The 22,582-nt window shown below is 50.6% G+C and overlaps 6 protein-coding genes across 8 annotated transcripts; 3 read left to right on the top strand and 3 right to left on the bottom strand.

Moving 5' to 3' along the window:
* Nucleotides 1–91: 91 nt before the first annotated feature.
* On the bottom strand, nucleotides 92–8,089 carry LOC108024559 (zinc finger MYM-type protein 4). Of its 2 annotated transcripts, XM_017094546.3 has the most exons (12): nucleotides 7,740–8,089; nucleotides 6,482–7,422; nucleotides 6,168–6,428; nucleotides 6,057–6,101; nucleotides 3,847–5,684; nucleotides 2,200–3,272; nucleotides 1,752–2,137; nucleotides 1,567–1,692; nucleotides 1,378–1,499; nucleotides 1,186–1,315; nucleotides 1,024–1,123; nucleotides 92–958 (listed from the first exon to the last, which is right to left on the bottom strand). In XM_017094546.3, exons 2-12 carry the CDS (start codon nucleotides 7,353–7,355, stop codon nucleotides 784–786), a joined length of 5,130 nt encoding a protein of 1,709 aa, XP_016950035.1. In that variant the 5' UTR covers nucleotides 7,356–7,422; nucleotides 7,740–8,089; the 3' UTR covers nucleotides 92–783. The 2 variants fall into 2 exon arrangements, with proteins under 2 accessions (XP_016950035.1, XP_016950037.1); XM_017094548.3 differs by lacking the exon at nucleotides 6,057–6,101.
* A 357-nt stretch (nucleotides 8,090–8,446) lies between these two features.
* On the bottom strand, nucleotides 8,447–10,195 carry LOC108024668 (uncharacterized). Its single transcript, XM_017094737.3, has 2 exons — nucleotides 8,837–10,195; nucleotides 8,447–8,787 (listed from the first exon to the last, which is right to left on the bottom strand). The coding sequence occupies exons 1-2, from the start codon at nucleotides 10,193–10,195 to the stop codon at nucleotides 8,527–8,529; spliced, it is 1,620 nt and encodes a 539-aa protein (XP_016950226.1). The 3' UTR covers nucleotides 8,447–8,526.
* Nucleotides 10,196–10,215: 20 nt separating this feature from the next.
* LOC108024669 (uncharacterized) lies at nucleotides 10,216–11,235 on the top strand. The gene is made up of 2 exons (XM_017094738.3): nucleotides 10,216–10,741; nucleotides 10,801–11,235. Exons 1-2 carry the CDS (start codon nucleotides 10,280–10,282, stop codon nucleotides 11,113–11,115), a joined length of 777 nt encoding a protein of 258 aa, XP_016950227.1. The 5' UTR covers nucleotides 10,216–10,279; the 3' UTR covers nucleotides 11,116–11,235.
* On the bottom strand, nucleotides 11,131–18,104 carry LOC108024667 (lethal(3)malignant brain tumor-like protein 3). Of its 2 annotated transcripts, XM_017094736.3 has the most exons (5): nucleotides 17,859–18,104; nucleotides 17,680–17,789; nucleotides 15,948–17,039; nucleotides 13,559–15,256; nucleotides 11,131–13,487 (listed from the first exon to the last, which is right to left on the bottom strand). In XM_017094736.3, exons 3-5 carry the CDS (start codon nucleotides 16,609–16,611, stop codon nucleotides 11,278–11,280), a joined length of 4,572 nt encoding a protein of 1,523 aa, XP_016950225.1. In that variant the 5' UTR covers nucleotides 16,612–17,039; nucleotides 17,680–17,789; nucleotides 17,859–18,104; the 3' UTR covers nucleotides 11,131–11,277. The 2 variants fall into 2 exon arrangements, with proteins under 2 accessions (XP_016950225.1, XP_050744496.1); XM_050888539.1 differs by lacking the exons at nucleotides 15,948–17,039; nucleotides 17,680–17,789; nucleotides 17,859–18,104 and adding an exon at nucleotides 15,639–15,767.
* A 436-nt stretch (nucleotides 18,105–18,540) lies between these two features.
* On the top strand, nucleotides 18,541–19,427 carry LOC108024405 (short coiled-coil protein B). The gene is made up of 2 exons (XM_017094317.3): nucleotides 18,541–18,733; nucleotides 18,820–19,427. The coding sequence occupies exons 1-2, from the start codon at nucleotides 18,679–18,681 to the stop codon at nucleotides 19,170–19,172; spliced, it is 408 nt and encodes a 135-aa protein (XP_016949806.1). The 5' UTR covers nucleotides 18,541–18,678; the 3' UTR covers nucleotides 19,173–19,427.
* Nucleotides 19,428–19,629: 202 nt separating this feature from the next.
* Nucleotides 19,630–22,576, top strand: LOC108024591 (cysteine-rich hydrophobic domain-containing protein 2). Its single transcript, XM_017094598.3, has 4 exons — nucleotides 19,630–19,856; nucleotides 20,197–20,622; nucleotides 21,475–21,685; nucleotides 21,747–22,576. The coding sequence occupies exons 2-4, from the start codon at nucleotides 20,495–20,497 to the stop codon at nucleotides 21,912–21,914; spliced, it is 507 nt and encodes a 168-aa protein (XP_016950087.1). The 5' UTR covers nucleotides 19,630–19,856; nucleotides 20,197–20,494; the 3' UTR covers nucleotides 21,915–22,576.
* The last annotated feature ends 6 nt before the right edge of the window (nucleotides 22,577–22,582 follow it).

Raw genomic sequence — 22,582 nt, 5'->3', positions numbered from 1 at the left:
GATTCAGGGAGCTCAGCATGACTGGCTTTATAAATCTATATGATGATTATCATTTTGCTATAATCTCTTGCCGAAATAAAAGCCATCTGGGTTCATTGAAAGTATGTATGTATTTATATATAGACATGTACATGCACTTCGATCTTGCAGTTAAGGAGTACAGCATTTTACATTTCAACACTTACAACGACAGCGCGGCTAATGGTTAAGGCTCGCATCCTATGTACAACTCTCATTGTACACTCACTGTGTGGTCACCGGTCATCTGTCATCTATCGTCGATCTATGTACATACATACATGCACTTATCCGGTCGGTCGGGGCACATCCTTATTGCCTTATCGCCTAAACAATCTAAGTAATGACTAAAGATGCGTGGGGGTTCTGGCTTACGATCCTAATCTAATGAAGATGTCTCGGGGTGTCTACATGTGTGCGTGTGTGTTTATGAGTGGGTGTTTCGTGTGTGGATTGCTGGTTTCTAGTTTATTATTATAATTCAATCGAAAGTGAGATGGGCTTGGTTATCGGTTCACAATTTTTATACAAGGTCTCCTCTCTCTCGGCGCTATCATGGTATAGCAATATAGACAATCGAAAATAGGTGTAAAAGTAAGTTTAAAACAATTTATAATATAGCACAACTCTCGCTCCTAGGTTAGCCCTATTTGGTTTTGCCCGCAAACAAACTCGTGCTAAGCACCAAGCCGAAGAATCGTCCTCCGGGTGTCATTGCAGGACAAGCCTTGCACGTACACAATGATATAACTGCCTAATTAAACATTAAGTCGTCAGTAGCGCGATGTTGATTTCCTTGACCATCTTGACGCGGTGCAGCATCCGCTGGAGTGCGTCCTGCCCCAGGGCTTGCGTCGAGTACCAAACGGGGGAGTCGGGCACGCAGGAGCGCTCGGGCTGCAGATAAAATACATCGTTGCGGGTCTTCACGCTCTCGGGGCTGAGGGGATTTGATGCAAACCATTAGTCATCATTTATACTTGCAATATAGTATTTATAACTAACCATTTAGAGAGATAAAATTCGTAAAGGCGGACGGGACAGCGCAGCGGATTCTCCTCATTCTCCTGCTGCTCGTAGACCTTCTTCTTCCGCGGATTGGCATCTGTTCAAAAGTAAACACAAGAGTTAAGTTTCTGTCTACTCTTAATTAGGTTTCGAGCTTACCCAGACCCGCCTGCGGTGGATAGAATCGTAAGAGCACGTTTCGTGAGCCAGGAACTTTGGAATTCTGTGATGAGCGCTTCCAGTGCTTCATTATGTGCGAGAAGGATAATTGCATGTGTTCCTCCACGGTCTGAAAAAAGGAAACCAGCACATGTCACTCAAAGTCAGAGCTTGGGAATGGATAACACCTACCGTCAGATTAAAGTGCTTTGTGTTAAAGAACATGAGCGTGCTGAGCAGGACGTGTGGTGAATGGGCGCCCAGTTGCTTGCACTCCCACAAGTGCTCCTCCTCCACGCGAGTGACAATGTATTCTGTAAAAAGAGGTGAAGAAATAAATGGTTAGGAAAAAATGAGGAAACTGTAGGGGATTTCACTTACGCGAATCGTTGTACAGCACGGAGAACTTGCGCGCCACCTCGTCCAGGCACTCCGTAAACCGCTCGTAGTATGGGTCATAAAAGATGTTGTCTATGCGTCCGTTCACATACAGATATTGCTGGATGCCTGCGGAAAGAGTTCAATAAAATCGAATGTTTCAAGGAGATAAATAAACAAAAACTAACCCAACACAAGGTAGTAGATGGTATCCGGCGCATATTCCGTGCCATTGGGCTTGCGCACCTCCTTGACGAAAAGACAGAGCGAGTAGTTCAGCTCGTCGGCGGTCATCTGGAGCAGCTCCGTTTTGAAGGGTCGTCGACGCATCGAGCTCTTCTCAATGTCCGCGTTCTTCGTCATCACCCACTGCTTCCAAGCGTTCACACCAAAGGTGTACTTCAGGAACATCTGGGCGTCGGGCTTCTCCTGCGGCTGCTGAGCCTGCTGCGATTGCTGCTGAAGGGCCGAGTGGTCCATTTCGCTGCCACGTTGCCTCTTCACCGGCGAGCGGCTATTGCGGTTGGGCGAATCCATGACTGCGCCAACGCCTCGCTTGCGACCTCGCGGGGTTCTGAAAGTGAAATATTTCAATTAGTTAAGTTAATACATAGATAAGCCTCTTTCTGGTCTCACCGCTGCGTGGCATCGAGCATATGATGCTGCTGGTCCAGGTGATGCACTCCCATCTGACCCATGCCGTCGTGGCCCATCGGCGACTGGCTGCTAATCGTATTCGCCGTCATCGACGTTTCCAGGTCCACCGTCGAGGTCTGGTGATGATTGTCATAATCGCCGGTGGCCATCTTGAGGGCGATCTGCAGCATGTCGTCGCCATATGGATTGTGCCCGGCTCCACTGACGTCCACCACCTGTTGCTGCTGCTGCTGCTGGGCGACGGACTCGAGGCTGTTCTGGTACTGCAGCGTGACCAGTCCCGGATCCGGCTTGATCTCGTTGTCCGAGTCCGAGTCCGATTCGTGCTTCTCCTCGGCCACCATCTCGGCCATCATGAGCAACTCCGCCTCCAGCGGATCCTCCGGCATCTTGTCCTGTATCTTCTTGATCTCCTTGAGAATGCCTTGTGAAGTGTTGCGTGTGGTGGGTATGAAGATGGGCACTGGGATTGGAAGCGGAATGGGAACGGGCACTGGGAACGGCAACGAGTACATGTACATGGGTTGCGGCAGGAAGATGGGCACCGGAACCGGGATGAGCACCTTGTTGGAGTAGTCCTTTTCCGTCTGGGTGGCGCAATCGCGCACATCCGGGGTGCACTGCTCGCCCGTGGACACGGTCAAGGGCTTACAGCTAATGTTCACGTTTCGTACGGCCTTGGGATATGGTGGCACTGTGATGATCTTGGTCTCGGACACGGTGGCCGGGCCAAAGTCCATCGTGGTGGTGGTATTTCGCCTGCCGCCGATCGCCAAGTGGGAGTTGGGCGTTTGAACGGGTGAGGGAGACCGTACAGAGTAGTCCACATGCTTGCGGGGTCTTCCTCGAGGATTAGGCGCGTGGGCCGACGACATTGCGAGCGGTGGAGGCGATGCTCCCGATTCCCGGGGACGTCCGCGCTTGCGCCGCACAGTCACATTGCCAATCCGGGCCTCTGTTTCGCCGCTGGCGAGCGATTGAACCGTGGATATAACCGGTAGCATGGTACCGGATCCCACTTTCTTGGCCCCAGGTCCAACATTCTTTCCAGCCTGTAAGTAAATAAGAGAAGGCAAATTAGTATATGTAGTTATAAAAATAAGTGGCTTAGAGCTCACTCTTGATTCTTTTCTAGCTAGCATTGAATGAAATTATGGTTAAACTTGAAACTTCTAGTTCGAAAGCCAAACTTTTTTTCGAAGAATAGCCAACCCTAGTGTTGTAATATTTATTTTGTCATTTTGGCATTACGGATTCTACTTGGAATTGCAACACTAACTGCATGGTAACATTAAAAATTCTGGAGATCATATTCAGGGTGTTCCCTAAACTTGTGCTTATCAGCTGTTCCATTTGTCAGAAGTTTCAGGAAGTGAATATCTCAAAAAACCCTATCTTAAATCATTATAAGGACAATATCTTAAAGATTTCTTTTCTTTTTTATAATTTAAGACCGTAATTACCGATGAAAAATATAATTATAAAACTTAACGGCCAATCACAAATTCCTACAACACTTTTATCGTCTCAGAATAACTGGGTACCCTGAAATTTTCCATCTATAAATTGCTTTTTGTTGACCCACATCTGAACTCTATGCCCCTGGATATCTTGAACTTGACTCACCTGCTGGGAGAGCTTCAGCTTGACGCGCTTGGGCAGGCCCGTGGGGAAGGGTGCCGCATTCTTGTTGCCCCGCGCGGAGGGGCTCTGCTGAAGCGACTTGGAGCTGCTGGCGGCACTACTGCTGGGCGGCAGATCGCTGTCCAGGGTGAGGGGGGCGCGGGAGAACTGATTTTGGAACTGCATTACACACTGGTAGGTGCAGAAGTTGCGCATGGAAGCGTCCGACATGGTCAAGTGATATTGCGGCGTATTGAAGTTCGAGCAATTGTCGCACTTGGTCACCGCTCGGGCGGATATGTTGCAGCTTACGCCGTGCATGGTCAGACAGTTGATGGAGCAGGTGAGCGTCTCCTGGTCCTGCTGTCCGCCCACCTGGTAAATCATGTCAAAGTTGTACTTCTTCACCTTGCACCACTGGCAGGACACAATGTGCCGGTTGACGATGATGTAGACGTTGATGCAGACGCGCGAGCAGAAGACCTTCGGTGACTGCTGTTCGTTGTAGATGGTGTAGGCCTCGGCGCTCCGCCGCTCAAAGTACTTGGAGCACATGGCGCACGGGTCGGCGTTCACGTTGCTCACAAACTTAAAGGCCGAGAAGCAGGGATTCGAGCAGAAGTAGTGCTCTCTGTCCTCCAGCAGCATCTCCACGCGCACTGGCTTCTCGTTGTTGCAAACGCCACACACATCGGTGCGCAGCTTTCGACGGGGATTGCACATGCTGTCGTAGCGCCGCAGGCAGGCTTGCGAACAGAAGTCCTTGAATTGGTCCTTATCGCCCACTGGGGCCAGGAAGCCCTCTTGCCCGCCACTGATGTCCTTCTGGCAACAGGAGCAGGTCTTCAGACCCTTCTTAAAGGTGTTCAGGCACCCAGCGCAGCAGAATTGCCGCACATCGAAGCCGAATCGCACGCAGTACTTGCCGAGGGCCGTGGAGCTCACCTCCTGTTTGCACGTCACGCAGGTGGAGCCGATCGTGCGCTGATAGCTGCCCAGACACACCTCATTGCAAAAGTCCATGGTCTCCCACATGAGCTGCTTCTCGTTGGTATTGATCTCCGCCTCGCAGTCGGAGCAGCGCCTCCTGAAGCTCTCGATCCTGTCCAGGCGCGCCGTCTCCGCCTCGGCCAGCGTCCTGGCCACCACGCTGCTCTCGGGCTGTTTGCTGGGCGAGTTTTGAGGCTGCTGGATCGTTGTGGCGCCAATGTTGCGCACTCGGATGGAGTGGCGCTTCAGCTTGAATTTTTCCGGCTCCTCTGCGTTGAGCAGATTGAAACAGTCGTCGTTGCAGATGTAGAAGCAGTCTTGGTCCTGCTTGATGAAGTACTTGCACCGCATCTGCTCCTTGCACTGCAGGCAATCGTGCGTATTGGCGGCGCTGGCATCCTCTCCAGCTTCTTCGCCCTCGGCCTCTGCCTCGGCGGCGCCCTCTTCCCGAACCACCTCCTCGACCAGGAACTTTTTGCGGCGCACAAAGTACTTGCCGGGTTGATCGTCTAGCAGGGCATTGACACAGGCGGTGTCGCAGATGTACTCGAAGCCGCTGGGAACAGGCTCTTGCGGAGGCGCCTCCTCCTCTGCATTCTCCTCCCCCTTGTCCTTGTCTTTATTTTGGTCCTCCGACTCTTCGGGTTTCTTGAACCTGAAGCCACAGTTCTTTTCGTTGTCGCACTGTTTGCACTTCTGCACGCTGCCCACGATCCAGCTGATGATGATTTTCGGCGTTGATCCCGATTCTCCCGCACCTACACTGGAGAATTCCTCAGCGTTAGGCTCGTCGGCATCCGGAGCATCGCCGCCAGCCTCATCCTCGTTGGCAGCTGCATCAGCTCCGTCGTCTGTTGAGGAGGTGAATTTTCATTAGTTATCAACATTGTGATGGAACGAAACTGCTCTACAATCAACAGGTGGCTCATATAAATTTAAGTAAGTGGTAGCAAATAATATTGTTGTCCGAATTTTGAGATTAAGCCGTAAAATTAAGAATCTAAAGTTGAATTATATTCAATAATTTTTACTGATCAGCGTAAAATATAAAGCCCATGCCAAGAGCAAATGATTTATAAGAATTTTCAAATCGAAAAAGAATACAGCAAAATTAGAAGCAAAAGCAATAATTTGAGTATCACAAATTGAAGCATTTACTTATTAAATAAAGCATAAAGCAAATGTTAGTGACGTTCGTCCATAGGTAACCCCAATCTGCTCACCTTCGGCAATATCTGTTGCCGCCGCCTTAGCTCCAGCTTGAGCATCTGTAGGCAAAATGGATAGAGTAGATGTGGGAAGGGACATTTGAAGTGTAGGTGAGGCAAACATACCATTCGGTGTCGACGGGGATTCGTCGGTGGGGTCCGTAACAGCGGCACTACCGTCTTCTGTATCAACGGCAGCATCCGCCAGGGACTTCCCATCGTTATCAGGCGTCTTGGCCTGCCGCTCCTCGGCCTCCTCCTCTTCGGCGGCCTTCTCAGCGTTCTCGCGGGCCAGTTCCTTTTCGGCCTCAGTCACCTCCGTCTCCTGATCATCGGGAATCAGGCAGACGTCCGATTCCTCGGGCTCCAGCACATTTTCAACAGTGTCTGTAATGTAAGCTGATAAGTTATTGTATAAACAAGGCATTTTGAGATCTCACCATCGCCATGCTCGGCTTCACCAGCTTCTTCCGCAGCTTCCTCCACCTGTTCCGAATCTGCATCGGCCTCTGGATTGTCATCTTCTTCGCCTGGCGCATCTTTTTCCGTTTCGTCTGCATCTTGGCCATTGTCTTGCTCCTCTAGACTGGTGTCCACCTCGTCGCGGCCCTCTGGGGGCTCTGCGTCATCGGCTAGGTGGGAATCTCCGCCCACAGACTGCATATCCACATCGTCCGCCGCCTCTCGGTCGTGAGCTGCCTCCTCTTCTGCTTCAGGATCAGCCTCGTGATCGGCTTCTCCCTCTGCATCCCCTTCACCTTCTCCGTCGTCCACATCCATGGCTTCTGGAGAGGCTGGGCCCCCATCCACCGCATCGGCTTCTGCTTCGGCGGCAGCGGCCTCCTCCTCCTCCGCTGTGGCCTGCAGGGCATCTGTCTCCTCCTCCGCCTCCTCCTGCTCTTCCTGGGGATCTACGCTAACCGCTTCTGTGGCTTCTTGTGGCTGCTGCTCGTCCTCCTCTGCCGGCGGCTCCTCAGCGGCCTGTGGCTCTTCGGCGGTTTGCTCCGCCTCCACGGGATCTGCCTGCGGACTGGCGGCCTTTTCCTGCGACTGGTTGTCATCGGCGTCTAGAGAGCCCTCGGAGATCTGTTCGAAGTCGTCCTCGGGCTCCTTGGCGGAAGAGTCCTCCGGTGGCGGTGGTTCGCTTTCCTGGGCCACTGCATCCTCAGCGGGCGGGGAAGTGGGGGTGTCTAGTGTTTCCGTGGCCGCAGCTGGCTGATCCTGCTGCTCCTGATCCTCTGGCCTTGGTGTGGCCGACTCCGGTCGCGCGTTGGAATCGGCGCCGAATGAGTCTAGGCTGGATATCTCCTCCATGGCTATGTTGTTCCTCTGTTTCTTAACCGAATCTCGCTGTGCGCTTGTTTATATAGACATAAGAAGTCTGCAAAAACACAAAAAGGGAAGAGGGAAAAAAACAAACAACAAATGGTTAGTGCATCGCGACTATCGATAACCATCGCTGCGCGCGGACTATCGGCTGGCCAGGGCCTCACACCCTTGCCGCCTAAAATGTGTACACACACACACACGCACAGCACACCGACGCACACACACACGCACACGGGGGCCCACGGTACAGTGCACGAAAAAACAAAACATGCGCCTCCATAGGGGGAAAATGAGGAGAAAAAAGAGCACTGGGAGCGTGTCTGTATGCGCCGATTGCCGCTGCCAGGCAATTAATATCACTGCACTTGCATTATCTTTCTGGCCCGCCCTGCACTGACGGCTTTTCTCGCATTTATTTGGCGGCGAATGCGATGCAATATACTCCACAATCGAGTCGGCGATTCCAATCCAACCGACGACGGGTTTCCAACGGCACGAGTTTTGTTGTGGAGAGCGCGTCTTTGGGGCCGCAATTAGCTGCCTTTCATCGCTGCGCGGGCGGCGGGCACATTCCAAACGCTCAACGGTTCGCGCAAAACTTTTCACCAATTACCAAACACCTTTTTGCACTGTGCAATTTCTCGCTTTCGGCCACTGTGTGAATTTTTCGGCTTTATGCGAGAAAATGGCGCACCAGTGTACCAATGCGGCCCTCGCAATAACGCGTTTGTGTGCTCGGTCGGTATATACCGAAAAGTATCGATAGCAGGGCACTCGGCTGTGACGCAAGCGAAAGTGCGACGGGTTGGCAGCTCTGGCTGTTTGATTTTCAAAAATGTGTCTATCATGCTTTGTAATCTTACTTTTCCTGTGTATATGTATGTTTTATTTTCATTTATGATTGTTTAAGAATAACTAATTTTCAGCCAGAATTGGATCCAATCTTTTATATCCTTGTTGTTTTTGTCATTACCAATATATATTCGCTTAAATTTGCCTGTCATTTTAGTCAGTTATATTTAAAAAGATATAGCATCCTGAAAACTTTTTTTTTCTATATTCAATAAATCGAAAAAAAAGGAGACACTGGTATTTTTTATTGAAATACATCTCTTTCAAAAAGTTTCTATAATTACCAAGAAACAGAGTATTTTTCTTAGTACTGGCTTATAAACCCTTCGGCATCCAAAAGGACACTGGGAAAGTACTTGATTATCTTGGTAAAATGCGGGAATTTCTGGGTGTTCGCAAAGGTTATCTCGTTGACCTCCTGGTACTGCTTCAATATGTTGATGAGCTCATCCTGGGACACCAGTTCCGCCACCAACCAGTGCTGGATCACATAGTTCAGGGCGTAAATTTGCAGATCCATGAGACCACGTTCTCTGGTCAAAACCTCGCCTTTCTCCATTATTTTCTATATAACTCAGTTATTAAATTTATTTGTACACACATTTCCTACCCACCTCCATGCAAATCCTCTCCAGCTCAGTGAGGTTGTGTCGGAAAGCCAGGTCAAAAGCAGGGAAGATCCCATCCAGTGGCCAATCCAGTTGCTTTAGCTTCTCGGAAAAGGACCGCAGGAGCTCAGGCATGTTGTAGGCGCAGGACAGGATGAATATATCCCCCACCAGATTCAGCTGAACCAGCGGCGAGGTCACCTCGAAGGTGTATATGAACTCCAGGAAGATCTCCACGCTCTCGGGCGAAACCCCATTGATCTGGAGTACTCCATTCCACTGCTTGTTCTGGTACACATCCTGCTCCAGTTTGTCCGAGGCGGTGGCCAGGAATAACCGGTGGCACCCGAACTTCTTGTAGCACACACTGGCCACCGGATCGTCGGGTGCGGGGCAGGTGCTCAGGACATGCACCTGGCAATCGGCATCGGCGCCACTGCGAAAGTACTCCAATCGCCGGCTCTTGCTCGTGGAGCGAATGTCCTCATCGCGGCTGGGTTTCCTGCTGTCTTGCCCAGAGTCATCCGACGCCGTTCCCGATTCCACATTCGAGGCAATGGTCGTTCGGGGGCCTGGCAAGTCTCCCAAGCTCAGTCTATCGGGACTGCTGTTCTCGGATGATGGAATGGTGCGGTTGTCATCCTCGGGAGTCTTAAGTATGCTTCCTTTTCTGGGCGTATAGGTGATAGAATCCTGGATCGTGTTCCTCGGCGTCACGGCGCTCCCTTTTTTTGGCGAATAGTCGATGGAATCCTGCGCTGTATTTCTCGGCGTCACTGCGTTACTTTTCCCCCCGAAATAGTCCACGGAGTCCTGGACTGTGCTTCTCACGGTGCTTGCTTTTCCGGAAGAATGGTCCACCGAGTCCTCAACCGTCGTCCTCTCCCTTGAGGTGCTACTTTTTCCGGAAGAGTGGTCTACCGAATCCGGAACCGTGCTTCTTGGCGTCCCTTTTGAGGCGCTGCTTCTTTCCGAAGAATGGTCAACCAAATCCTGACCCGGATATGGTGTGTTCCGTGGCTTTAAAGTTCTGCCTTTTCCCGACGAATGGTCCACCGAATCCTGGACAGTGCTCCTCTCCCTTGAGGTGCTACTTTTCCCCGAAGACTGGTCTATCGAATCCTGGACTGTGTTCCTTGCCGTTACAGCGCTTCCTTTTCCGGAAGAATGGTCCACCGAGTCCTGAACCGTGTTCCTCTCCGTCAGGTTGCTCCCTTTTTCCGGAGAGTGGGCCACCAAATCCTCAAGCGTGTCCCTCGGCTCGGCTACCTCCTCGTCCTCCCAGTCGATGCTCGCCGGAGGACTCTTGTCCCTGGTGCTTCCCTGGCGTTTGCCGCCGGGGCCCTCTTCCCCAGAGTCTGACATTCCTGCCAGGGAAACCCCAATTTTGTATTCCAAATTCTGTGCTATGTGTGTCTGGAGACAGCTCCTAAAAAATCCCCAGTCACTATGAACTGCAAACTACGTCGCCTGGATCTGCTCCGCAATGGCCAAAAGTCGGACTGCGAGCTGCATGTCTGGTATCCGGATAAGACGGGTAAGGGCAAGCGCTGCCAGCGCACCTTCAAGTGCCACCAGGTGATGCTGGTCTCCGCCTCCGAGGAATTCGAGCGGCTCATCAGGGATCCCGAGTTCCAGAAGAACAAAGGAGTTATCACCGTGGAGGATGCCTCGCCCACCGCCTACGAAGCCCTGCTCCTCTATATCTACACGTATGAGGTGTGCAACGCGGTCACCATCGACATGTGTGGTGACCTCATGCTCCTGGCCGAGAAGTACAAGATGCTGGACTTCATAGACTGCTACATTGACAAATTGGCTCACCAGGATTGGCCCATGGAGGTGGTGCTGCAGGTCTTCCATCTGGCCAGTGAGCACAACCACCCGGCGTTGATGGATCTGGTGGCGAAGGTAAGAAAGGCATAAATCTCTGTGTTAAATTTATTACCATTACAGCAAATCCCCTCTAGAAAATCCTGCCCATAGCCACCCAAGTCACCAAGGACAAGTCGTTCCTCAAGTTAAATGTTAAAGAGCTCAAGGCTCTGATGATAATCCTCAAAAAAGAGGAAGTCCTTACGGATCACGAGCTGTTGGAGGCCCTGAAGAACTACCAGGAGGTGAACAACCTGCGCTACGACAACATGGAACATTTCCAGGTTTTCGTGGAGGTGACCCAAATGTTCGAAAATGTCCTCTTCGAGATTGATGGCTCCATAGTCCTGCCCGAGGAGGATTTCGAGACGCACGAAAGAGGCTCCGATTCATCGGTATATAAGAAGTAAACTTCGTGGGCGGGATTACATGTCTAGGGGGATCATTTATTGAATGATAAGGAGAAAACAAACATAATCGAATTCGGATCGGCTTATAGAATAAATACTATAGATAATATTAATACCCGACTTGGGCCGAGGCCGGTGCAACAAAATAATCTTACAAATCAATTAACGGAAGCTGGTTGCCTGGAACCTGGCACCATAGGAAGCCGTGCTCATGGGCATGCGCACTTCCAGCGGCACCATCACCACATCGCCATCGCCACCGCCATCGGCATCGGCGTCCTCGTCAATCACCAGGCTGCTTGGCTTGACGCTGAGGAAGTCATCGCTGTCCAGCACCACGTCCTCATCGTCGCCGCTCTCGGAGAGCTCCCGTTCGTGCTCCACCTTGTAGCCATTGCTCGGGGGCGGCTCCTGCTTCTGGGCAGGAAGTGGCTCATCCTTCTTTTTCTTCTCCCTCTGTGTCGCCGCATCCCCATTGATCGCCAGTCCACTGGTGCTGGTCTCAAACTTGCAGACCACCGCGATGCGCAGGTTGACGATCAGGGAGTAGAGCTTCACGGCCGGGCCCACCTTGAGCTTCAGGTACTTGTCCAGTTCGCTGCGCCCCAGCATCAGCAGCGCCCGGCCGTCGATGTCCTGTTCGAAGATCGACCGGGCAATGTCCACGGAGTTCAGGGCGCGCTCTATGAACTCGTACACATCCCAGCTGGTCCAGTGCAGCGGATTCGTGCGCACCTGGTCCATGTCGAAGGCGCTGTTCTGTTGCCAGAGGCGATAGTTTTGCAGGAACTGTGGTCCGTAGTCCTTCACCAAGGACTTGGCTATGGCCAGGGAGCGCTCATCGGGCATCTGCTCCGCATCCTTCTTTTGCTTTTTCACAACCTTCTCCTGACGTGGCGGTGTCGTCTTTCGCTTGGCTTCCGCCTTTACTTCGGGCTTTTGCCGGGCATTCTCCGCCTGGACCTCTTCCTTAATGGCATGCTGCTTGGCTTCCGAACTGGCTCGCTTTGGTTTCTTCGCCCATCCCCGCCTGATCTGCTCGGGCGGTACGCGCGGCGGCTTCACCGTCTTGGAGCGCCACTGACGCCAATTCTCCGGCGCATACGGGCAGCAATCCCGCAGTGCGTGCACATTGAGGTTGAGGCGCTTGGCGTTGCCATAGCCCCGACATCCCTCCACGTCGCAGGGCATCACGGGCTTGGCCTGCAGATAGCCAGGCGGAGTCTCGAGGTCGTGCGAGGTGGCCTCGCACCAGCCGATGGGATGCAGATCCGGACTGTCGTCCTCCAGCCAGAAGTAGTACTCCGTTGGCCAGCAGTCCAGGTGGAGTTGAACGCGGTAGCCCTTCCGCGTCACCACTGTGGCCGGGCGAATCAGGCAGGGATTGCGCTGGTCCACCACCTCCAGCTTCATGCGGGCCTGGTACTCCATAGGCTGGCGCGGATTGAACAGCTCCTTCGAGGCAGCCGTTCCACCGACCTCTGATATGTAGTCATCCCAATTGAAGGCCGACTTCTGGCGCTCCGGCGGAACGATCAACTGCTGGCGACCCTCGTGCCAGCCGCAGGGATGGATGTACGGTGAGCTGACGTGGACCCACAGGTCGTAGCAATCGTCCCAGCCATCGAAGTGGACGCGAATGCGCTCGTCCAGAATATCCGTCACGGTGGCCACGCAGATCTTCCCCGTGTCGTTCAGGTCCTCCGCCTCCAGATGCATGCCCACGGCGAACCCGTTGCGAACTCCAGTCTGTGACTGCATGTTTAGGTGGGCGAAAAGCACCCGCGGCGCCGCCTTTCCGCCAGTCTTAACCAAATAGCGACTCCAGCTGAAGCGCTCCGAGTTGTAGTCCTTGGGCGCCTGCAGAACTCGCGCCGTCTCATCGCACCAGCCGGGCGGAAATATGTCCTGCGAGTCGGCATTCACCCAGAAGTCGTACATGGAGGAGTAGCCATCGAAGCTGAGCTTCAGCCGATAGCCCCGCACCTCCACGATGCTGCACACGCAGAACAGCGAACAGTTCTCCGGATCGATGGCCTCCAGCTTCATGCCGCGCTCGAAACAGTTGGGGCTGATGGGAAACGGGTTGAGGAACAGGTGGATGGGCGCTGCCACATCCTTGCCCTTGGTCTTGAGGTACTCGCTCCAGCGGAAGGGCTTGCGGGGCTTTTCCTTATAACGCCGCTGCAGCTCCTCCTGCATGGTAGCCAGAGACTTCGATTGGCTTTTGTAGTTGTTGACCTGAGGCTTCTGTTCTGGCGCAGCTCCAGCTGTCTGCTCCACTTGGGTGCGACTCATCTTGCTATCCTTTTGGTTGTTCTGCGGCAGGCGACGTTTCTGGGCGCGGCGCACACAGCCCACAGAGCAGTAATCTAAGGGATAAAAGAACATATGATGAAGATTGTGTTTAAAAATCATTACTCATTCATTATTCATTACTCACGTGGTGCCAGAAAGTCGGCGGCTGGTCCGTGGCAGTTGCAACGCTGGCACAGGTACAGCAGTGGATGGATGCTTCCCGAGGGCCTTCTGCCTGGACGATCGTACAATGCCCTCTCGAAGTAAGCAGCTGGCCCCTGGCGTGGCTGACAGCGCTCGTTTATCTGGAGCAGGTTGAAGTGATTCAGCTCGAAACGGATCGTGGAGTTCTGCAAGTTGGCCGGCTGCTGGCCGCGCCACTTCAGCATGCCCAGGTTCTGCATCATGTTCTTCTTAAGGGAACTGGCCTTGGCGCCAGGAACCACCTCATGGTCGTAGGAGTTCTTGCCATTCTTAACGGAAGGACGAGATGGCAATGGGTCGGCAATTTTAGGAGGCGATGACGTGTCCGAAGCATTAGAGCCGCTGGAGGAGGCTGAAGAGGACGACTTGGGAGGAGTGCGGGGCACCTGCTCATCGCAGCGCAGCGAGCGCTCAAAGTCCTCCTTGGTCAGCGGCAGGGATTCCGCCTTGATGATGCTTATCCCCGGCCGTAGACTCAGCTCTTCCTCGATTCTCATGGCCGGATGGCTGATCTCCTCCACATCGCTGCTGTTGGACGAACTACCGCTGGTACGGGAGGAGATTGTCGTCACGGACGAGTCCTTTCTCACGGGTTTCGGCTTGGCAGCTGATCTGCTGGTGGTGGAAATGGTTATCCCTGCGGGCAGAATGGGCATTATGATCTCTTTCTGCTTGGCCTTCTCCTTTTGCTGCTGTTCCTGCTGTTTCAGCTGCTGTTCCTGCTGTTTCAGCTGCTCCTCCTCCTCGCTCTCATCGTCATCTTCTATGGTAATGGTCTCGATGGGAGCACTGGGCTGCTCAATCACATCCACCTCCTTGGCCATAATGGCCACCGAGTGGCGTCGCTCGTTGTTGGCCACTGGAGAAGCGGGCTTGTTGGCCACAAAGGACTTGGAGCGCTGCAGCTTGGGCGATTCCTTGGGCACAGCTGGCTGGGATGGTGGCAGGTCCTTAGCCACGGCTGGCTGGGTTAGTGGCGGTACCTTAGCCACGGCTGGCTGGGATTGTGGGACTTCCTTGGCCACAGCTGGTTGGGGTGCAGGAGCTTCCTTTTTCTCAGGTTTCTGCAACTGAACAGGCTCCTTGGTCTCCTTGGTTGGACCGTTTAGCGATATCTCCACGGGCTTGGGAGTGGGTTTAAGAGTGGCTTTAGGAGTAGGTTTGGGAGTGGGTTTGAGGGCGGGCTTGACCATCTCCTCCTCCATGGGTGTGGTGGCCTTTGCCACTGCCTGTCGCGGGGGCATATCTTGGCTGGGCAGCGGCACTGCCTTCATGGCCACCGGTTTGGCCTTAATCAGGCTCATGTTGTTGTTGGTGGGCAGCTCCTCCGCAGCTATGGGCATGGCTTTAACCGGAATAGTCGGCTTAAGCTGGCCAGGAGTATTGTTATTGTTGTTGTTGTTAGTCTGCGAGGTCCTGGTCTTATCCTCGCCACCGCTGTTCGCCATGGACACCAGCTTCTTCACATTGTTGGCCTTGTGGAGAACCAGGGAATTCGGGTTGTTCTTCACCTGGTTGAACTTTAGACGCAGCTTGTCCACCGCCACCTTGCTGAGTATGAGTGGAGCACGTGGCTTGAGGGGATTGGCCAGCAGGGAGATTTGCGCCGGACCCGTCGAGCTGGGCACCTGGACAGGTGCTGTCAGTGGAAAACCGAAGAAAAAAGCATAAAAAAACGAGAGAACACAGAGAGATCCAAATTAGCAATGACTTTTCTTTAATTAGTCACCCGAAGGCGATCCAATACGAGCCGATCCAAAGCGATCCTCCACTGAACCCCCCGCCTATCCGAAAATCTTCTCCTCTTATTGCAGCTGCAAAAACCTGATCGTCATCATCACCGTCGTATATGGTTATTGTTGTTTCTTTCTCGCTGGCACCCCGCCTTTTGCATATGGCTATTGATAAAACCAGCATATATGGGAAAAAGAGTACCAAGTTCTTTTTAATTTTCTCAACCCAAACTTTGGTCTCTCGCACCCCCGTCCATACAGAATGGAACTCCACGGGGCTGAACTTACATCCGAAAATGGGAAAATGGGAAAATGGCACACGCACACGAACCCTATTGCTTTGGTGTTATGAAATGTGCAGCGGTCGAACAACAACTAAAAACTAAACCCGCAGAGCACTGTGAACAACGAAAGTAAACTATAAAGATTGCCCCGCAAACACAGAAACTCGCACACACACGCACACACAGCTACACGGCAGAGTAGCAGCCCATTTTCCATTTTCCGGATTGCTTCGGATCCGGGGATCTCTTCTTGGTTTGGGGAAACCCACTTTGGAATAACTTATGTAACCCGGGAGGGGGGAACCCTACTCACCCGCTTGCAATTTCGGTGGAAGCTCTGTTTTGGCCAGCAGCGTTAAGGGTGCTCCTGCAGGCGGTGCTCCAGCAGCCGCTGATCCTGATCCTGCTGCTGGTGCTGCTCCTGCTGCCAGGGGCGTCATGGTGGCCATGCCATTGCTGTGTATGGTCAGGCTGTTTTTGTTCAAGGGTGTCCCCGAGCGAATCACCACTGGCTGGGGATTGGCTGAGGTTCCTCCGAGCAGCGGGGTCTTGCGATTGGGTGCCAGAATGGCCACCAAAGGCTGGCTGGGATTGGTGGCCGAGGGGACTAGCTGGAACAGGGGAGCAGGTCCTCCTGCCACACTCGAAGATGCTGCTGCTCCTCCTCCTCCTCCGGCGGGCTTTAAATTATTTGGCACAATGTTCACCGCCGTCAGTTTGGATTTCATGGGAGCATGGACATTGCTGATGGTGATGTTGCAGGTCTTGTTGGCGCCCATGGAGGCGAGGGGCAGGAAGCGCAGCTCCTCCTTGCGCGGCGCCAGTGTGAGCAGGCTGCTGGCGTTTCCGCCGGACACGGAGACGCCTCCATTGTGGCCAGCGGCTGCAGTTGCTCCGCCACTCGCGGGCGACACCGAAATGGACAGCTCGCGCTGCAGCTGCTTGACCTCCGCGTTGGCCAACGTGAGGGGCAGCATTTCGGTTTTCCAAACTTACTATGTATCCTATTAGTAATTCTATTTTCAAAACGGAAACCGAGAATTTATATTCTCTACCGTGTTTTCGCGTCTTTACAATTTTTGTACGTTGAGGCGCACAAAAGTTTTTGGCATTTTACACTGTGCACTGGGGTTAGTATTTTTTTTGTTTTCCCCTCTATCACTCAGGTGTTCTTACGATTTGTCAGTTGCCTTATCGCTTCGATTGTGATTTATTTTCTGCCTTTTGACAGCCAGTTTTTGCATTTTTTGAAATAGCACTGATTTTAAAGTTTTCGAATTAAAGTTATTGTTTTCGCGCGTCTCGTGTGTATTTCTTGGTTTGATTAAATACCAAATGCTGGTATTATTTAATGCGTAGGCAGGCGAATTTTAAATATTTACGGTTATTTTGGTGCGATGTTTACCTGAAAAGGTGTTGAAGGTGATTTAGTTTAGGGTTTTCAAGTGGTTTCATAAACTATTTTTAAAGGCGTTATAGCTTAGGGTTCTAGAAAACACAGCAGGTACCAGTTCTGTGCAGCTTTGTATGATGTTTATGACAAGCAAAACATTTTACCGACCAAAAATCGAAATAAATATAATCTAAATTGTATTATTTTATAAACTTAAATGATTTACTTTTATTGCTAGATCTGTTTTATGACGTATCTCCCCCTTTTTGACAATTCCCCCGCGGCCATTCGGCGAAATGCCGTTGCCCGCCTACGGTCACACTATTGCATATTGAAATTTTGATACCATTTTTAGTTATGCTGCCCGAAGATTTATGTTATCTCAAGAAATGACCTGACCCTATTTATAGCCCCTAAGGGCTAAACCTGACAATGACACTTTAGCCGACCCCTCATGGCGGACCCCGATCCGATCTGACCACCAATGTTACGTAGTGGCCAAACCAATGTCACCAGAACGTTGTAAACCTCTTATCTTGCTTCGCAGATGAACTCGGGCAGGAATGTCCGAAGTCTTAGGGCCAATGGCTGTGGATTTTCCATTTTCCGAAAGCCTGGACCTCCAATTACCAGAATCCAACTGTTGACTTACCCTCAAGAAGTGCCCCTTTGTCCGCGGAGCAAAAGAATATGTACAGCCTCGGAGGAGGCGGAAACCAGGATAAAGTGGATATGCAGATGCTGTCCGCTTGCAGGACACGGCTGAAATGACAGAGCCGCGGGATGTCAGGTCGCGAGTGTCAAAATGTGGGATGGTGTCAATACGCTTACCTGCTTTAGCCGTTTGATTAAACCGATTTGTTGTATACGAGGGTGCTCGTTCGACCTCGTATATTTGTGGGCAAAGGCGAATGCTCACTGGCATGTGCCGGAAAACTAAACAATTCCCACACACTTTTCACCAGGCTCGCAGGCTGAACTAATTGAATCGGCGCTCGGGGAAATCCGCACTCCTTCCAAAACGGAAGTCCAGCAATATTAAAAACTGCAAAAGCATGTGAATGCGATGTGTGTATTTTAATTTCTCTGATCGAACGGCTCAGGTGGCAACTCTGGTCGCCGATTTGTGTGCGCCTGATGTCGGTTATTTTGAAAAGGCGGAAGTACAAAGGTAACAAATGGTGGCTTTTGGCGGGGGCTAGAGTCTGCCTTGAACAAGTTTCAAATATAAGCTTAAAATGCTTAAATTACAACCCTTACGAAGATTCCTAGACCTTTTAACTTACCAAACAGCATAGCAAGGAAAATAGCTTAAAGCCCGGGAAAGGCGGTAGCCTTTCTGCGTTACTTACAAGGCAAAATGTTTCTTGTTTAAAATAATTATGAAATGCTGAGTAACCCACTTTCTAGCCAACTTTCTTTAAAATATTTGTTTTAAGATTACAAAATGCAGCTGCTTCTTCTTCGTTTTAAACTTCGTTAGTGTTGCAAAGCGCCGCCCCTAAAAAACAACGGCAGCGCCCGCAAGCAGTGTTGCCTAACTCCGCAGTGGTGGTTTCTTTTTTTCGTGTCAATTTTTAAGAGAAATTTCGCCAAAACTAATTGAATATAAGTTTTAAGCAGAATTAAGGATATTTAAACACTGCCAGCCATGTCCCTGTTAAACAATGACGACAGCATTCCCAACATGGACGAGGATCCACAGGGTGAGTGAAATTCAGTGGCAGTGGATGGAGTCGAAAACGATGATGTTATCAATTGTTATTCCTCCCAAAAAAAAACAAACAAACAGTGGTTATTCAGGAGGATGAACCTGCGACGACGGGCCGCATGCCCAGTGGCAGGTCCATGGACTCGCTGCGCTCCTCCTTCACCAACCGGAGTTCCACGCCGGACTCCTCGCACAATTCGCTGGAGGCCATGGAATTGGCCCAGGACGACCGGGAGGAGAAGGCCCGCCTCATCACACAGGTCCTGGAGCTGCAGAACACCCTGGACGACCTGTCGCAGCGCGTCGACTCCGTCAAGGAGGAGAATCTCAAGCTGCGCTCCGAGAACCAGGTGCTCGGCCAGTACATCGAGAACCTGATGTCCGCCTCCTCGGTGTTCCAGTCCACCAGTCCCAGTGCGGCCAAGAAGAAGTAATCCCCTGATAACCCACCCATCTATTGGAACTGGAAACCAAAAACCATCTCAAATATGCCTTCTCGTTCACGCTAGAGCTATATTTTTAACCTATAACACTCGAAATTAAGCTATTGCAATGTTGTTTCAGTTGCCCAATTGTCGAATTTTTCTTTGTTTAGGCTTAAGCTTATGGCGCGCTATGTATTTTATACATAAAAGTAATTTATTTATATAGATAATTAATAAATCAATAATATACCCATGGCAATTAAAGGATTTAAAAACGCAAAAGGGCTGGCAACCCTGGTCAGCCAGCTGTTCGCAGAGGTCGTGCAATCACACTCTCTGCAAAGTAAGTAGATAATTTAAGTAATAGTATTTTATTTTTTAGTCACTAAATAAATGAGTACAAATTAATAACAGGGCAAAAAATCTTTATAAATAACGATTTGAATTGGGGCTGCAACCTGCGCGAACGTCTGGCAGCCCTGGTCGGCCAGCTGTTCGTCGTGGTCGTGCAACAACAAATTCAGCAGCGATTTTTCGTATTCAGAAAACGTAGAAAGCGTTTTAAAGTCGTAGGCGCTGCTCGTTCGTGATAAAAACCTGTCGGAAAACACAGAAAAAATAAAGAAACAGCGCGGGCTGGCACGAGAACCACTTAACCTGCAAGAAAAGTGATTGCGAAATACGCTGCAAGAGGTGCGTGCGTGTGTGTTTTGGTGCCTCTTTTGTGTGTGTGCGGCGGAAAACAAAACATTTGCCCTGTAATTGTTGTTGCTTAAGTTGTTTATTTAAGTGGGAAAATCCCATTATAGTGGCTTACAAAGAAAAACAAACAGTTCTTTGTTTTTGGAATGCAGTCACTCCATCGCAGGGGAAAAGCAACAACAACAGTCAGCGGCCAGTGTTGTAAAGCGCCGCCGCGCACACACTCACACTCGCTGCATTTATTATTTTTTAATATGCACTTTATTTTGAATGCCACCCCAACACCACCCCCCGCCAACCGCCCGCGCCACCCACGCATTTGCGTCAACAGAGGAAGCCAGACGTCATAACCACATCGCTGGGAAACGCTGACGACGACGACGTCGAACATTTTATGGCGGAAGCGGCAGCCCCGTCAATCTGTTGAGTGAAAGACAGCTCCAGCTCCGGCTCCAAGAGGAACTCCACTCAATCCCCGCCAGCGAGGGCAGACGGCAACATGTTTTGACCTCCTACACGGCACAGCTGGAGCGCCCGCTGCTCTTCTCTGTTCCCCCTGGCCACCTCGTCATCCGTTTCAACGCCGCATCAGTCTCTCGAGTCACGCACAACCAGCCACACACAATACCATGTCCTTCTCCGACTTTGACGCCATCTACGAGGATGAGCAGCTGGACGATCTGGAGCACTTCCAGGACCAAACGGTGGCCCCCGTCCAGGAGCCCATCATAATCCGCGGCGCGGGCAACATGACGGTGTAAGTGGGCCTCCGGATTGGGGGCAGTAAACAAGCGATAAGACTTTCGCGGGGGAATCCAGATAGATAGAGCAGCCCGGGCAGTACAACCGCATTCCGAAAGACAACAGCACTATATGCAGTTTGCATGTGTCGATGGTGAATCATAAAGTCTTTTAAAAAGCAGATAATCTTTTTCCAAGCACCATCTCCTAATGGTACCATAGTGAAACACGATAGTGATAGTAATAGGGAATTATATTCAGAATAATCATCTTATTGTTGTTTTCAAACCGCAAAATGCCTATAGAGCTTGTACGAAGTTCGAATTCCAAATGATTATCATAAAGTAAACTTGCAGTAATCGAAAAACAAGGAAATTCAAAGCAAATTTGTTATAAAACATGAAAATTGTAACTCGAATTGATTACAAATAATGTTAAACATGTTATTTATGCTTGAGCCAACATTGTCTAATTGTTTTTGAGTTATTCATAGGTTTCCATTAAAAGCTCTTTAAATATGCATTAAACTGTAGGTCATGGATGCCATTAAGAAAATTCAAATATAAAACACCTCAAAATGTTCAAATAGACTAGGACCATTCCAACTGTAGCTAGGTGTTTTGTTAGAATCGATTACAATAGCTGTCTGCACATAGCTAAAATGTAGTTCAAGGTTAGCCTCACCTAATTTCGACATAGGCCCTACTTTGCCATTGATACCGCTTGACCCCATTTTCGGGAAGGTGGCGTTGTTGCCCAGCTGTCAATTACACAGGCAGGTTGCATAAGAGATGAGTCAGTGCAGAATAATTGCACTGCACGCCAATTACCCATACTAATCCGGCTCTCCTCCCATGCACATTCACAGATTTGGCCTGAGCAACCGCTTCAACGCGGAGTTCCCCTGCGGTCTGCTGTCCCGCGTGGCTCCCGAGGAGTTCAAGGCGACGGTGGGCCGGATCAATGGAGTGCTGAAGAAATCCCTGCCCGTCAACGTCAAGTGGCTCTTTTGCGGCTGCGTCTGCTGCTGCTGCACGCTCGGCTGCTCCCTCTGGCCCGTCATCTGTCTTAGCAAACGCGTAAGATTACTCTGAATATCCTGTCAAGATCTTGTAATCCCAACGACATAATCCCCTGCAGACACAACTCACACTGGACAAGCTGTTCGAATGGGAGAATAATCATCTATATCATAAGCTGGGCCTGCACTGGCGACTGCATAAGCAACAATGTGATTCCAATTCCATGATGGAGTATGTTATTTTAATTGAATTTATACCCAAAACGCCCATCTATCGGCCGGACTAAGTGCCAGGGTCAGGGAGCGGGGCCTGGGGCACACGGTAACGCGGGGTCGTAATGGTAATTGTAAAATAAACACTAGCTGCTAACACTTTGCTTTAGGCGTTTACGGATCGTGCTAACCGGCTGAGAGTAGGCAGAGAGTACACTAATCCATAGGACAGGCAGGCAGGCACAGCACACATTACCTTATTTAGTGCACTCGCAGATTCGTCATTCTAAGCTAGTACTATTTAATGTTCGGTTTAAAACTAATTTTTGCAAAAACTGTAGCCACTAAGATTTATTTGTCGTATCTTTAGGGCGCTCTACTTTCCCTGATTTCGTGTAGCTGTATATTCTAAATTTGTTTTTCAATCTAATGCAATATTATTAAATACATTTCTTGATAGGAAATTGCAATTTATTTACAAACGATGTGTGGTGTGTTTTTTCTAAACGTTCCGATCCCCCTTCCAATCCCGCGATAAATCGAATTTTGTTCTGTTATTGTACAAGGTACATATATATTTTGATATATATCATATGGTTACCTAAGTATTTTGTGGTTTCAATAACTTTACAGCACTTTGGGGCATAGACGGTCGATGAACAATAAATACATTTTAATTTACTTTAGGTTTCATTTATGTATTAATGCTTAAATATAATCAAGTCTTTTAACAATGCGCGGG

Source organism: Drosophila biarmipes, chromosome 3R (genome assembly GCF_025231255.1).
Source record: "Drosophila biarmipes strain raj3 chromosome 3R, RU_DBia_V1.1, whole genome shotgun sequence".
NCBI classification, from domain to species: domain Eukaryota; kingdom Metazoa; phylum Arthropoda; class Insecta; order Diptera; family Drosophilidae; genus Drosophila; species Drosophila biarmipes.
The sequence above is the reverse complement of the archived record's forward strand: the minus strand, read 5'-3'. Positions and strand labels throughout refer to the sequence as shown.

Coding starts and splice junctions, on each gene's coding strand:
- LOC108024559 (XM_017094546.3), bottom strand. CDS start 7,355: ATGGAGGAGATATCCAGCCTAGACTCATTCGGCGCCGATTCCAACGCG. Junction 1,316..1,377: donor CAAAGCACTTTAATCTGACG/GTAGGTGTTATC, acceptor TCCTTTTTTCAG/ACCGTGGAGGAACACATGCA. Junction 1,124..1,185: donor TCCACCGCAGGCGGGTCTGG/GTAAGCTCGAAA, acceptor ACTTTTGAACAG/ATGCCAATCCGCGGAAGAAG.
- LOC108024668 (XM_017094737.3), bottom strand. CDS start 10,195: ATGTCAGACTCTGGGGAAGAGGGCCCCGGCGGCAAACGCCAGGGAAGC. Junction 8,788..8,836: donor TGGAGAGGATTTGCATGGAG/GTGGGTAGGAAA, acceptor TGAGTTATATAG/AAAATAATGGAGAAAGGCGA.
- LOC108024669 (XM_017094738.3), top strand. CDS start 10,280: ATGAACTGCAAACTACGTCGCCTGGATCTGCTCCGCAATGGCCAAAAG. Junction 10,742..10,800: donor TGATGGATCTGGTGGCGAAG/GTAAGAAAGGCA, acceptor AATCCCCTCTAG/AAAATCCTGCCCATAGCCAC.
- LOC108024667 (XM_017094736.3), bottom strand. CDS start 16,611: ATGCTGCCCCTCACGTTGGCCAACGCGGAGGTCAAGCAGCTGCAGCGC. Junction 15,257..15,947: donor TCCACCGAAATTGCAAGCGG/GTGAGTAGGGTT, acceptor TTCCACTGACAG/CACCTGTCCAGGTGCCCAGC. Junction 13,488..13,558: donor CGCCGACTTTCTGGCACCAC/GTGAGTAATGAA, acceptor TTTATCCCTTAG/ATTACTGCTCTGTGGGCTGT.
- LOC108024405 (XM_017094317.3), top strand. CDS start 18,679: ATGTCCCTGTTAAACAATGACGACAGCATTCCCAACATGGACGAGGAT. Junction 18,734..18,819: donor CATGGACGAGGATCCACAGG/GTGAGTGAAATT, acceptor ACAAACAAACAG/TGGTTATTCAGGAGGATGAA.
- LOC108024591 (XM_017094598.3), top strand. CDS start 20,495: ATGTCCTTCTCCGACTTTGACGCCATCTACGAGGATGAGCAGCTGGAC. Junction 20,623..21,474: donor GGCGCGGGCAACATGACGGT/GTAAGTGGGCCT, acceptor GCACATTCACAG/ATTTGGCCTGAGCAACCGCT. Junction 21,686..21,746: donor TCATCTGTCTTAGCAAACGC/GTAAGATTACTC, acceptor AATCCCCTGCAG/ACACAACTCACACTGGACAA.